Source organism: Humulus lupulus, chromosome 2, assembly GCF_963169125.1.
Source record: "Humulus lupulus chromosome 2, drHumLupu1.1, whole genome shotgun sequence".
NCBI classification, from domain to species: domain Eukaryota; kingdom Viridiplantae; phylum Streptophyta; class Magnoliopsida; order Rosales; family Cannabaceae; genus Humulus; species Humulus lupulus.
In genome coordinates this window covers 40,028,505-40,041,459 of record NC_084794.1, presented here as the reverse complement: position 1 = coordinate 40,041,459, position 12,955 = coordinate 40,028,505, and the positions used below count along the sequence as shown (strand labels likewise).

The 12,955-nt window shown below is 36.3% G+C and overlaps 1 protein-coding gene across 1 annotated transcript; it reads right to left on the bottom strand.

Moving 5' to 3' along the window:
- Positions 1-10,826: 10,826 nt before the first annotated feature.
- On the bottom strand, positions 10,827-12,429 carry LOC133814171 (probable non-intrinsic ABC protein 5). The gene is made up of 4 exons (XM_062247167.1): positions 11,757-12,429; positions 11,543-11,629; positions 11,213-11,497; positions 10,827-10,901 (listed from the first exon to the last, which is right to left on the bottom strand). Exons 1-4 carry the CDS (start codon positions 12,066-12,068, stop codon positions 10,827-10,829), a joined length of 759 nt encoding a protein of 252 aa, XP_062103151.1. The 5' UTR covers positions 12,069-12,429.
- Positions 12,430-12,955: the final 526 nt, after the last annotated feature.

Here is a 12,955-nt window from a genome sequence, read left to right as displayed (position 1 = left end):
AAAGTCAACTATCAGTTTAGGGTTAAAAGATTTTGGTCATAACGGTTAATTTTCATTAAAACAGATGTTTGATACATGGGATACAAAAGCAAGGTATAAGTGGTGATTTACAATCCCAAAAAGTTAATACAAGGCCCAGCAAGAAAACCATATTACAGAGCATAATCAATAATCAATAGTCAGATAATTCACAAATCATCAATCAGATACTCAACAGACAACATTGTTCACATAATCAGTGATATCAATATGCAAACCAATAATCAATCATCCAGGTAATAAACATGCCATAATCATCAAATTAATAACAATAAACATATCACACAATATCCAGGTTCAACGCACTTAGGCCGCACCCTCTGTTTATCCCACTGACTCCGGCTCGCTTAGGCCAAGCTCAGTGATTATATACTTAACCTCAGCTACCAGTGGTCGAGTCACGTCCTTGTGCGCCAATATTAATTTCAGAACTCTTAGGTCGTTTATTTCATGTTCACATGGCATAATACCATCATACAACATTACATACAAGTATAGGGAACTATTAGTCCCAACATAACCACATAACCCGGTGCAGTTTTCTTACCTCTGATTCCGAGCGCTTTAGTTAATAGAGACGACCCTCGAACACGATCCCACTCCTAGCCCTAGTGTACACCTAGTTACATTCCATAAATAGAACTCTCAATTAAACTCAATTATGCAACCCAACTTCGGGACTAATCCTAAGCTCTCGAGAAGCCCAATTCCTCCAAACATGGCGGTAGAATCGACCCCCGAGCCCCCAAGCAAAAACCCTAACAGAAATCCCTAAAACCAAGTTCTAGAGGTAGGGTAGCGCTACAACAGCACAATTGGGGCGCTACAGCACTATAGTCAGAAACTCAACCCACCAAGAACATAGGCTAGCGCTCCCAGCCTAGCATTACAGCGCTGCAACCTGAACATCCAAAATTCTGGGTTTCCTCATCAAACTTACTCGAGCCAAAACCCCAAAAATTCTTCCCAATTTTCCACCAAACTCAAAATCAAGTCCTTAAACCATTATAGCTCACCCAATACAACACAATAACACCCAAATACTAGCTAGAAACCCCATCAACCACAGGAATCAAGGTTGAGCTTTGAAGCTCCAAAACACCATATGAAAACCAGAAAACTCAAACAGTTAAGGTAAAAAATGGTTACCTCAAATGGGTGAATCCGACCCTAGGTTTCCCTCAGTGTTCCTCCTAGCTTTGAGTCCTTCAAATTCCCAAGTTTAAGTCTTTAAACGTCCACCCAAAACCAAACTCAGAAACTATACCTAACAAAGCTTAGCAAATTCAGTTAAAACCTTTTAAACCTCACCTTAATTGGAAGCTAATTCCAGTTGAACTCCTAGCCACTCCAAAGAACAAAGTCCCAAGACCTAGTCTACACTTTCTCTGAGTTCTCAGCTCCAAAATCCACAAGAGAGAGAGAGAGAGAAGAAATCGTGAGGAAGAGGGAGAGCTCTGTTTTTCTTTCCTTTCTTTTCCTTCAGTTTCTATCACTTTCCCTTGTGCTCTAAAAGAAAACATCAGATATATCAAGTATACCTCCTAATAACCCAAAAGACCATTTTTCCCTCCCAATAAATCCAAATCTTTTAATCCATCTAAGGGTATTTCGGTCACTTTCTCCCAATTCCCGCTAATTCCTCAAGTGTCCCTAATATTTACCACTTAAATTCCGCCATCTAATTAATCATCAATTATTTTCCCCAGTGTCTAAAAATCTCTAATATATTTCCCAAATTCCCAGAAATACCCTCAGGCGTCCCCCGAGCCGGGTATAAATCCTCGTCGTGACTATTTCACCAAACCGCTCACTAGGATCGTCTCGAGCCATAAGCTGCAAATACATCCACATAATAATGTGGTCTTAACAATTTACCACAAATAATCGTATTTATGCCCTCAACGGGCCAAAATTACACATATGCCCTTATAAGCTAAACAAGGCCCACATGCTTATTAATACTCATAAACATGCATTTCACATATCCATATAACCATATAAGCATGATTATCACATGTAAACCAATTATGCCCTCTTGGCACACTAATCAAGGCCCTTAAGCCTTATTAGTAATTTTGGGTCGTTACACGTACTTTCACAGTTCCCATAATAACAATACAGTTACACAACACATATATCCAGATACAGGGAACCTTAGTCCCAAATACAACCACATGGGTGCAGTTTTCTTACCTCGAATCCCGAGTAGAGAATTAAAAGGACGGTTTCGAGCACGATCCTCAGTCCTAAGCCTTAGCGATAAACCTGAATTGCTAGTCGAAATTCCTCTAGAACCTTTGTCAGCCCTTTCCTTTGCTTTTCCCCAGCTTGAACAAACCCAAAACCCAACTTAGTCTTTAATTTCTCTTCAGTTTGCTCAAAGCCTCAACACAAGAGGGAAAAGGAGAGAAAATCGTGAGTGAAAGAAAGAGAAGAGTCAGAGAAATTTCGTGATGTTTCTAGTTATTCTCCAACACATCTGAGTATATCCTTAGCCCAAATGACCTTTTTGCCCTTTAAACTTATTCAGCCTTCTAATGGTTTCTAAGGGTAAAATAGTGTTTTCCCCGATTCCCGCAGATTCCTCAAGTGTTCCTGCTATTAACCAATTAATATTGTCGTGTCCAAATAATTACCAAATACTTATTCATTAATAAATAAATCCCAAAATATTCTCTAAATTCTCAAAATTACCCCCAGGCTCCCCCGAGCCGAGTATATAAACCCCACTGAGACTATTTTGCTAATCCGCTTACTAGGACCGTCTTGAGCCATATACTACAAATATATCCACATAATAATGTGGTCTCAACCATTTATCACATATAATCACATTTATGCCCTTAACGGGCCAAAATTACAAATATGCCCTTATGAATAATAAATGGCTCACATGCATATTTAATACTCATAAACATGCATAAAACATACTCACATAATCATATAAATAATGCATGCCACATAATCATGCATGTAACCAATTAAACATACATATATCAAATTATGCCATCTCGACATGCTAGTCAAGGCACTAAGCCCTATTAGCAATTTTAGGTCATTACATTTGGAGTTTTGGAGACCTAGCTTGGAAATCTAAAAGGTTGAAGCTTGGGGACTAAAGAATTGGATCTAGAATCACTAGAGGATATGCTTAGGGTCGAAACTACCATCAAGGTAAGGTCTAAGTCTTGATTCTTTTTAAAATTCTAATGGTTAAGATAGGTTTTGGTTGAGTTTTGATGTTGCTTTAATTGCTTAATTCGGTTGAGAATTGTTGTTGGTTTGTGGGTAATTATAATGCCTAGGCTTTGTTGTTAAGAGTCATAGACTCAATTCTGGTTTTAGTTCAAGGTTACAATGAATTTTTGCTGAATTTGGTTTGGAGAAAACACAGGAATAGCCCCAGGATTTCTGGGTTTGCGGGGTCGCACAGCGGCCCGCATGACCCCAGAAGCCCTGGGGGCTTTTTGTTTCGTAGGGGCGCAACGACCAGAAGGGGAAAGTCACGGCACATGTCCTTAGGAGTTTAGGGGCTAGCGCCTATGACTTTGAGGCGCACCGCGACCCTTAGGGATAGGTCGCGGCCAACCTAGGCAGCCTTAGTCAAATTAGGTTTTTGGACTCGGGAACTTAAACCTAAGTGTTAGGAAAGGGTTCTACTACCTGGTTTAGTAGAATTCAAGGTCCCAAAGGTTCTTACGTTATTCTTGAAGAATTTAATGGGTGTAGATTTTAATAATTATCCATTTTCGCTTTGTGACTAGGGTTACCATTAAGGCTCGGGATTAAGGATCGTGCTCGGGACCACTCTACATCTTTAGTTCGGGATTCGAGGTAAGAAAACTGCACTCGGGTTGTGAATGGGGCTGAGACCTACTGTAAATGAATATATGTGAGATTGTAAATGTATCTGTGTATGAGAATATCTGGATATGCATTTTTGATCGTGTTATTATTGATTGTGTGTATCGTAATCCATTTATTTGTTATATTTTATCTGAAAGTCTGGGCTAAGGGAGGCGGGGTTGATGTTAAGGATGCGGAGCACAGCCCGGCCAAAGCGAGCTGGGGTCAGCTAAACAACTAAAGGGCTCGGCCTAAGGGCGCCGACACTTAACTACATGTACTGAAAGATGAGTTTGAGTTACATGTTGGATTAAACTATTTATTATAATCTAGCTGGTTGCTTATGTTTTGTGATTATTGACTTGATTGTTCTGAGTTTACTACATATGTAATGTTGTTCCTTTGTGCATGTGAGTTAAGTTTTCTTGTTGAACCTTGGTTTACGGGTTCTATGTGGTGCTAATAAGGGAAAGGGAAAGGGAAAGCTAGACCAGACGTGAGTTGGAGGGCTTTGGGGCCGGTATGTACATTGGCAGCTGTTTGACCGCCACGACCAAGGAATTGACAGGGACAAGAGCCAAAATTGTATTTTTCCACTTAGGTTGGCTTCAGTTGTATTTACTTTTAAGGGTTGTAATTGCCTTGTAAACATTATTTTTGGGATTCCATGTACCAACTCTTATTTTTAATGAATGTCAACAATTTTATGATCAAAATCTTCTAACCCTAACCCGTTAGTTGACTTTAGTGACAAGTTTATGTCCAAATGAATTGATTAGCAAGTCTTGCACTATTTAAAATACACAGTGTAATGGTCTTGGCTATCCAGGGCGTTACAAGTTACTAGTCCATGATAGATTTTTTGAAAATTAATGGATCGCCTTAGGGTAGGTCATACTAATCACAAATTAATCTTGAGACAAGATCTCAACTCATAAATTACCGTTAGTCGTGTAACCCATTATTTTTCGATTAATGACTTATCTCAAGAGTGTGTCTTAGGGTCAGTCAAACTTGAAATACATCACTAATATTATTCTCTAATGAGAAGTCAACCTTGAGATAAAATAAACATATTTGGAAGCCTTTCCTTAGGGAGGCCGCAAACGGAGGCGACACGAGGCCCTTCCTATGCCTCTCGGTGTTCAACCAATAATGGAGACCATGGGACTTATTGTCATAATTCCCTCTCCCACTCACTATTAAAAAATGTGTTTTTCTCAAAATCAAAATTTTTTAATTTGTAAAACTAATTTAATTAATTTTACCAAATGATATTATAATAAATACTAATCTAATTATGCAAAATAAATAATCGTGCCCTAGATTTTATTTTTCCTTTTTAAATAGAATACTATTTTATTTAATAATTTTTTTATTCAATAAGAAAATAAACAACTTTAAATTATTTTTATCATCTTAACTAATTAAGACTAAAACTAATTATATGAGTTATCAAATAAAAACATATAGTCAATCCAAAGTATATTTCTAAAAAAATGCATGCTTAATATATACTATGTGGGTAATATGTATGACATGTTATCATGCATGATAAAGTATTAAACAATTTAATCATGTTCAGGAAAATAATTAAATAAAAGCGAGTTGGGTGCTTTGGGTTTTTCTAGAAAATTACAACACTTGCAAAAAATACACAATAATGATTAAACTAAGGCCTAATGAAGAGCAACTCCTTTGATATTGGAAATTCTCTTTTAGTCTTTAGGCCATTACCATTTTAATTATCCATTATGAATTAAATAACATTTCAATTATTTTAAACAACTTTAAAATAATCAAACTTTGGGTTTTAATACCCAATTGAAATTCGGACTCACCACAATTAACTCAAAAATTATAATTAAAACACTTTTAATTATATTAGGCTTAAAATGGCCCAAATGAATAATTACATATCCATTAGGGTTTGCATGACACGTACCATAATGGGTGTATCATAGGTGGGCGGCGGCTGAAGGTCGTGGGTGGCTGGCAAGGGCGCGGGGTGTAGGTGTGCTGGGCCACATGGGTGCAGGCGGGCCGTGCTGGGTGCGAGGCCACGGGGTGCGCATGCATGCTGGGCGCAGGGCCGTAGGGAGCGCAAGCGTGCTAGTCGCGAGGCCACGGGGTGTGCATGCACACTAGGCGCAGGGTCGTAGGGTGCGCAAGCGCACTGGGCGCGAGGCACGCTGGGCGCAGGACCACAGGGTGCGCAAGCGCGCTAGGTGCAGGGCCACGGGCTACGCAGGTGTGCTGGGCGCAAGGCCACGGGGTGCGTAGGCGCGTTCGGCACGAGGCCGCAGGGTGCAGGCTCAAGGCTCGAGCCACACCATAATTTCTTTTAGAATTTAAAAGTAAATTATGAAATTCTTATGCCCCAAAATGGCTTACAATTTTCATATATCTAGAAGAATTATTAACTTTTCCTAACCTAAAAACACCATGAAATCCAACCCTTAAGAGCATAAACGATTCATACATAAACATCCATCCATTCATATATTACACATAATATTAAAAAAGCATATGATACCCACATAGTAATTAACATATGCAGGGATTAAAGATTGCTCTTGTACCAATTTTTAAGAACCATTCCTACTGCGCAGCAGAAATTGCGGTAATGGTAGTATCGTATACAACAACAAAAATTTCATATAAAAAAATTTATGTGAAAATCCTTTAATATGAGGAGATGATTAAAGAATTGACTCCAACCAATGTTCCATTGTTGTCAACGTGAGTTGAAGATGAAATTCCCACTCTTCATGTCCAACCAATGCAAGTCGATTTAAATGAAGAAAGTACCATTGTTCCTGAGCAAACAGTCACAGAGCCTTGTCGTAGTGGGAGGGCTTCAAGGAACCCAGTTCGCTATGGTTTGGATGGTGAAACCAATATGGTTGTTGGTGAAACTAGTGATGATGATCTGTTGTCTTTCAAACAGGCAATGGCAAGCCCTGAAAAGGAACTATGTCTCGAAGCCATGAAAAAGGGAAATGGAGTCCATGAACTCAAATTCCATCTGGGATCTTGTGGAAGCACCTAGTGACTTTAGGGCCATTGGGTGCAAGTGGATCTACAAGAAGAAACGAGGGGTTGATGGAAATATTGAGACTTATAAATCTCGATTAGTGGCAAAGGGTTATACCCAAAGAGAAGGCGTAGACTATGAGGAAACTTCTAGTCCGGTAGCCATGCTCAAGTCCATTCGCATCCTCCTATCCATAGCAGCCACTCTCGACTATGAGATCTGGCAAATGGACGTCAAGACAACTTTTCTTAATGGAAAGCTTGACAAAGTCATTTATATGGATCGACCAAAAGGATTTAAAGTAGCTGGACAAGAAGGAAAAGTTTGCAAGTTGAATAGGTCCATCTATCGACTTAAGCAAGCTTCTCGTTCCTGGAATCTTAGGTTTGATGACATAATCAAAACCTATGGCTTTTAAACAAAATATTGATGAGCCCTGTGTTTACAAACTGAAGGCAAATCAAATAGTGGTATTCCTGGTTCTTTATGTAGATGATATCTTACTCATTGGAAACAATGTTAAGAAATTATCAGATGTGAAGAATTGGCTGAGCACTCAATTCCAGATGAAGGATTTGGGTGAAGCAAGTTATGTTCTAGGTATCCAGATCGTCAGGGATAGAAAGAACAAACTTTTAGCTCTATCTCAATCAACTTACATAGATAAAGTGCTTGAACGTTTCTCAATGAAAAATTCCAAGAAAAGGCGTCTACCGTCCCTCCATAGAATTCATATTTCAAAGAAGCAGTATCCCCAGACTCTTGAAGAGGAAGATGCAATGAGAAAAGTTCCTTACGCATCTGCAGTGGGAGTGGTGAGCAGGTATCAGTCAAACCCAGGACCGAAACATTGGATAGCAGTTAAGCATATCCTGAAGTATTTGAGACGGACTAGGGATTATATGCTAGTCTACAAGGGTGGTGTTTTGAACCCTGTAGACCACACCCATTCAGATTTTCAGACTGATGTCGATGATAGGAAGTTTACTTCTGGAATGGTGTTTACTCTTGGGGGTGGAGCTGTGATTTGGAGAAGCGCAAAGCAGTCTGCAATCTCAGATTCCACCAAGAGGGCTGAGTACATAGCCGCGTCAGAAGCAGCTAGGGAAATAGTCTGGCTAAAGAAGTTCTATTCGGATCTTGGTGTTATTCCAGAAATGGATAAACTGCTTGTGTTGAGTTGTGATAATACAGGAGTGATAGCCAACTCGAAAGAACCTCGAAGTCACAAGAGGAGTAAGCATATAGAAAGGAACACTACAAGAAAAAATGATTTTAATAACATCGAAAATGTGTTATCAAAACATACCATAACACTTTTTGATATGTTAAGACCGACTATGTTATCGTAGGTCAGGGTATTTTACATAACACTTTATCATTGTTATACAGATGTATTATTATACTGTCAGCGATAGCACAATTTCGGTGTTATTTTAATAAATAGATAAGTGTTTAATTATATTATTTATAGTCGATTATATAACACATTTCAATACTTATAAATTTGTGTTATACTACACTTTAGTATAACACTTTTTTTGTGTTATACTACACTTTAGTATAACACATTTTTTGTGTTACACTATACTTTAGTATAACACATTTTTTGTGTTATACTACACTTTAGTATAACACATTATTTGTGTTATACTACACTTTAGTATAACACATGTGTTATATTAGCTTAGAGAAACATAATCTTTTTTTACTTGCACAAAACTAGGAAAACAAATATGAAAGTTGAAGCAAAATAAGGTAACATAAATAGATTTTTATTAATTACTCAAATGTAATTATAATATTTAGTCTACTAGTCTAGGCATAAGAAATCATATTACAACATAATTTATGCCCAATTCAGATTCCTTTATCACTAAATACAAAACAAGAAATGTATACAAAAATTAGTGAAATACATTCTTCCATTCTAAAGGCCTCAACTACAAATGTTGTCAAGAATTGCTCCAAAGAAATCATCTCAATATACTTGCACATTGTGAAAAAAAAAGTCCTTTTATTATTAGGAACATAAGACTTAAGCTAGTTTCCACCTGTAAGTATATAAAGTTTAAATTAAATTTGTAATAACTCCAAAACTTGACGAAACAGCAGAGTATAGCAAGATATACTACCATGGAAAACAACGACTGAAGCAACAAAACATGCAACTTAAAACAAGGCTTGTGAAATGTATCAAGATAACAAATATATCATTCTAAATGATCAAAAAGTATGTGAGGAAAAATTGATTCCAGAACTCTAAATTCTGTCAATATATCCCCAAAAAAATTAAAGAATAAAAACAGAATCACACTTTGACTTCTTATACAACAAAATCATAAAGAAAAACAATAAAATAAAAATGCACCTGGAAACTTCTTTAGCATCTTTAATATTGTCTAGCAATATTTTTATCTCATTTTCTTATCTAACTTTTAGCATCTAGCTTCTATAAAAATAAATTGATTTTCACCTCTGCTAAATTGATTTTTCACCTCTGTTAGGGTAAAAATAAAAAGAATAAAAAGTGAATCTCCAGTATCTGATCAACTTCAATATTCAAACCTACACATACATATAAGTGAATCAAAACATATATAATAATAAATGAACAGGAAAATATACATAGTGACTTGTCCTTAGTTTCAGTTCCATACAAAGAGACTCAATTTACTAATATTAAAAAATAAGTTTACAACATAATCAATGGGTTGAAGAGATATTTAATATTCTTACATTACATATAAATAGGTGATACTGCAAATTTAAAAAAAAAATACCTATCTCAAGTGCATCTGCAAGAAAAAGGAAACTTGAAAATAAATTTCATAAATTTAAAATTTATAATGCCAAGGATAGTTTTAGCTTTATAGATGTTGGGGCTTTTGCTGAATATAATGTCACCATTTAATAGGCTTTTGAAGCATTTGGTTTTAAATAGGGTTTGGAAGTCCATTTCATTATATAAATTTGGAAAGTTTTTAACTTATTAAAAATTCATTTTCTCTTTTCATTCCATGGGAAATTATTATTTATTCTTCTCCATGTAAAAAAATTGTGAAGTAAGAAATAAATAAATTTGAACAACAAAAGATCAGAGAATATCACTATCCATACATTGAATCGTACAAATATATAGGCAGGTCTCCTAAAAGACCTTGGAGATAGCAAGTATGCACTAACTAGGCATTCTTTCATAGCGATCAAACAACAGAATTAGTACTTACCAGTGATTTCTAAGTCGATCCAAACAAGAGGCATCTTATTCTCTGTTGAAGGGGTATTATGTTTGGTTTTTTCCTCCATTGCCTTGCTATTATAGTTACTTGCTTTGTTATCTCCCATGCCTGCACCAAGAAGTCTGTAATAATTAGTAAGAACAATTTGGCAAACAATAGCAAACAGGCACATTTCCTATCAATGATTGTACATAAGGCATCAATCAAACTTAACTAAATACCAATAAATCATTCCAAAAATAAATAAAAACAAAGAGGACAATGAAATAGGTGGATCCCATGGGTGGACCCCAATTCTTCTGTGCAAGTGTGGTGATATCACATAGGTGACAAGTGCATCAGAAATCAAAACAGGACAAAGAAATAGCAACACCAGTCAAATGAAGAAAGGGTCCAATACAAAAAAATCACTTGCTTTGTGAAGATTTTCTTAAAACATGGATCCTAAGCACATTTAAGTCTAATATCTTATCTTCCATCCAGCCCTAGAGAAATATGCAATGGTATACAGATACTTTCTGCTAGAGAGATTTATGAATTGAAGTGGGTATTGATGAATTTTATAGAATATATAAACACAATAAGAGATGGTAACAAAGTTAACTTATGAGCCAAGCAGCTTCTTCCATCTGGGGCAATAGTGTAATGTTAGAGAAGTACTACGGACAAGAGAAAGCGAATGCAGAAACTTGCTTCGAAATCTTAAGATCCACTACACTTTGGTCTGTAGAAACCTGAAAAAGAAAGAAAAAAACAATAAACGAAGATTTTTAAGCACTACAGTAATCTAAGATAGAGGAAAACAATATAAATAGATAAACAAACACTCCTTAAAATAAAACCTATGCACTTACTCTGTTAAAAATTCTTCCACTGGGAGTAGCATCAAAGAACATAGGAGCGCGAAAAAGGCATTCATGCATTTTATTAAAGAGTAATGTATCTGTCTTATGAGAGGTTGTGACTAGAAGCATAGATCTCACAAGGACACAAAATAACTTCCAATGGCCAAAATAACATATACGACTATAAGCGTGGTGCTCACAAGAGGCTTTTCATCTTCTAAAACAAGACTAGCCAATGCCATCCAGTAGTTGCTTCTGATTTGAAGGCCATGAAATAAAACTTGTGCAAGCAGTATAAGAGGCACAAGAGCTCCTCCATATGCTGTTGTAAAGTATTTCCAATAGACTGAAAAACACACTCTTCCCTTCTCTCTTTCTTCTTCTTGAACAAGCTGCATTTTTGGTTCCTCGCTTTTTGCTTCTTCTTTCTTCATTAGCCCACTTGCACTGGCTGATTTTAAACAAATTAGAGAGAAATGAATTTTCTATGATGATATGATATCACAAAGAAATGCATATAACTCACTTACCAGTATAAGATCAGCTATGGGTAAGAATTCAATTTGATGAGTGACATAAATAATTGTTTTTGAACTCAAGAGGCCTAGTATGCATTCCTGTTATCAAGAAAAAAAAAATAGATGTTTCAGAATAATAGAAAAGAATTATCTAAAATGCATAGAAGTTATTTTCTCTTTTGCTTATTCATTCAACGTAATTATTTTTTTAACATAAATTGATTACCCTGAAGAGATGAGAACCTGTGTGAGCATCCACAGCACAGAAAGGATCATCAAACAGATAGATATCAACATCTTGATATAAGGCACGTGCAATTTGTATTCTCTGCTTTTGTCCACTGCTCAAATTAATTCCTCTCTCCCCAATGACTGTCTGATCACCAAATGAAAGGATTTCCAGGTCCTTCTTCAAGGAACATGCTTCTAAAACCCTCTCATACTTTTCCCTGTCCATCTCTTTACCAAACAAAATGTTCTCTTCTATCTTATGCGAGAGTTCTGCGTGTCTAAAACTCAAGATGAGAACTTTTTCCATTTTATTGATTTGAGAAAGGAACAAGACAAGGAAGAGAGTGTATGTATTGAATTGGAAGCTAGCAGAGCCTATAGAGAAATAATTTGAAACTATATATAAGTGGTGAAAAATAATATTCTTAAAATATGTCCTAGCCTAGGAGAGATTGAACTCTTCTTGAAAATTGTCCACTCTTTTTGAAGCAAACACAATAGGAGAAATAGAAACAGTGAATTATTGTTCTCCTTTAGTGCTGCATCATGTCTTTGACACACCTTTTTCTATTGCAGACTAAGCCAAGCCAAGGGCAAGAAAAGAATTCACAAGGAACGAACTGAGTGAGCTTAGACAAATAAACACACTAACACACACACACACACACACACAGAAAGAGAAAGAGAGAAAGAGAGATAGAGTATAAACTATATATTATGTCGGGGTTTGGTTGGGCCAAGCTTTTTGATCAAAGAACAAGTGCAAAAGGTTCTTCATGGCTATACTTTGAATATCCATTTCATTTTTCTGAGAAGTCAACTTAGAAGGAAAAAGAAATTGAAGATGCATATACTAATTATACTGCACCCCAAAAACTGGCGGCTGCAGCAGAGAAGTGGCCAACTTATATTTGCAAATAAAGCACTTTCTTTCGGCTGTTTGCATCTTTATATATATGTCTGTCTATGTTCTTGTAATACTACATGGTCCTTGCATTCTCAATTTTACTGTTACAGTCAGTATCTCGAAAAGAAACAACAGAAAAGCAAAGGGCAGAACAAAGACAAGGACAAAACAATTAACCAAAATAGGCACGAACAAGGTATATAATTCTCATTTACTGAAACATAATATAACACTATCATTATATGTATCTTTCTCGTTGATCATTTTCAACTATATTTTTTTGCTAT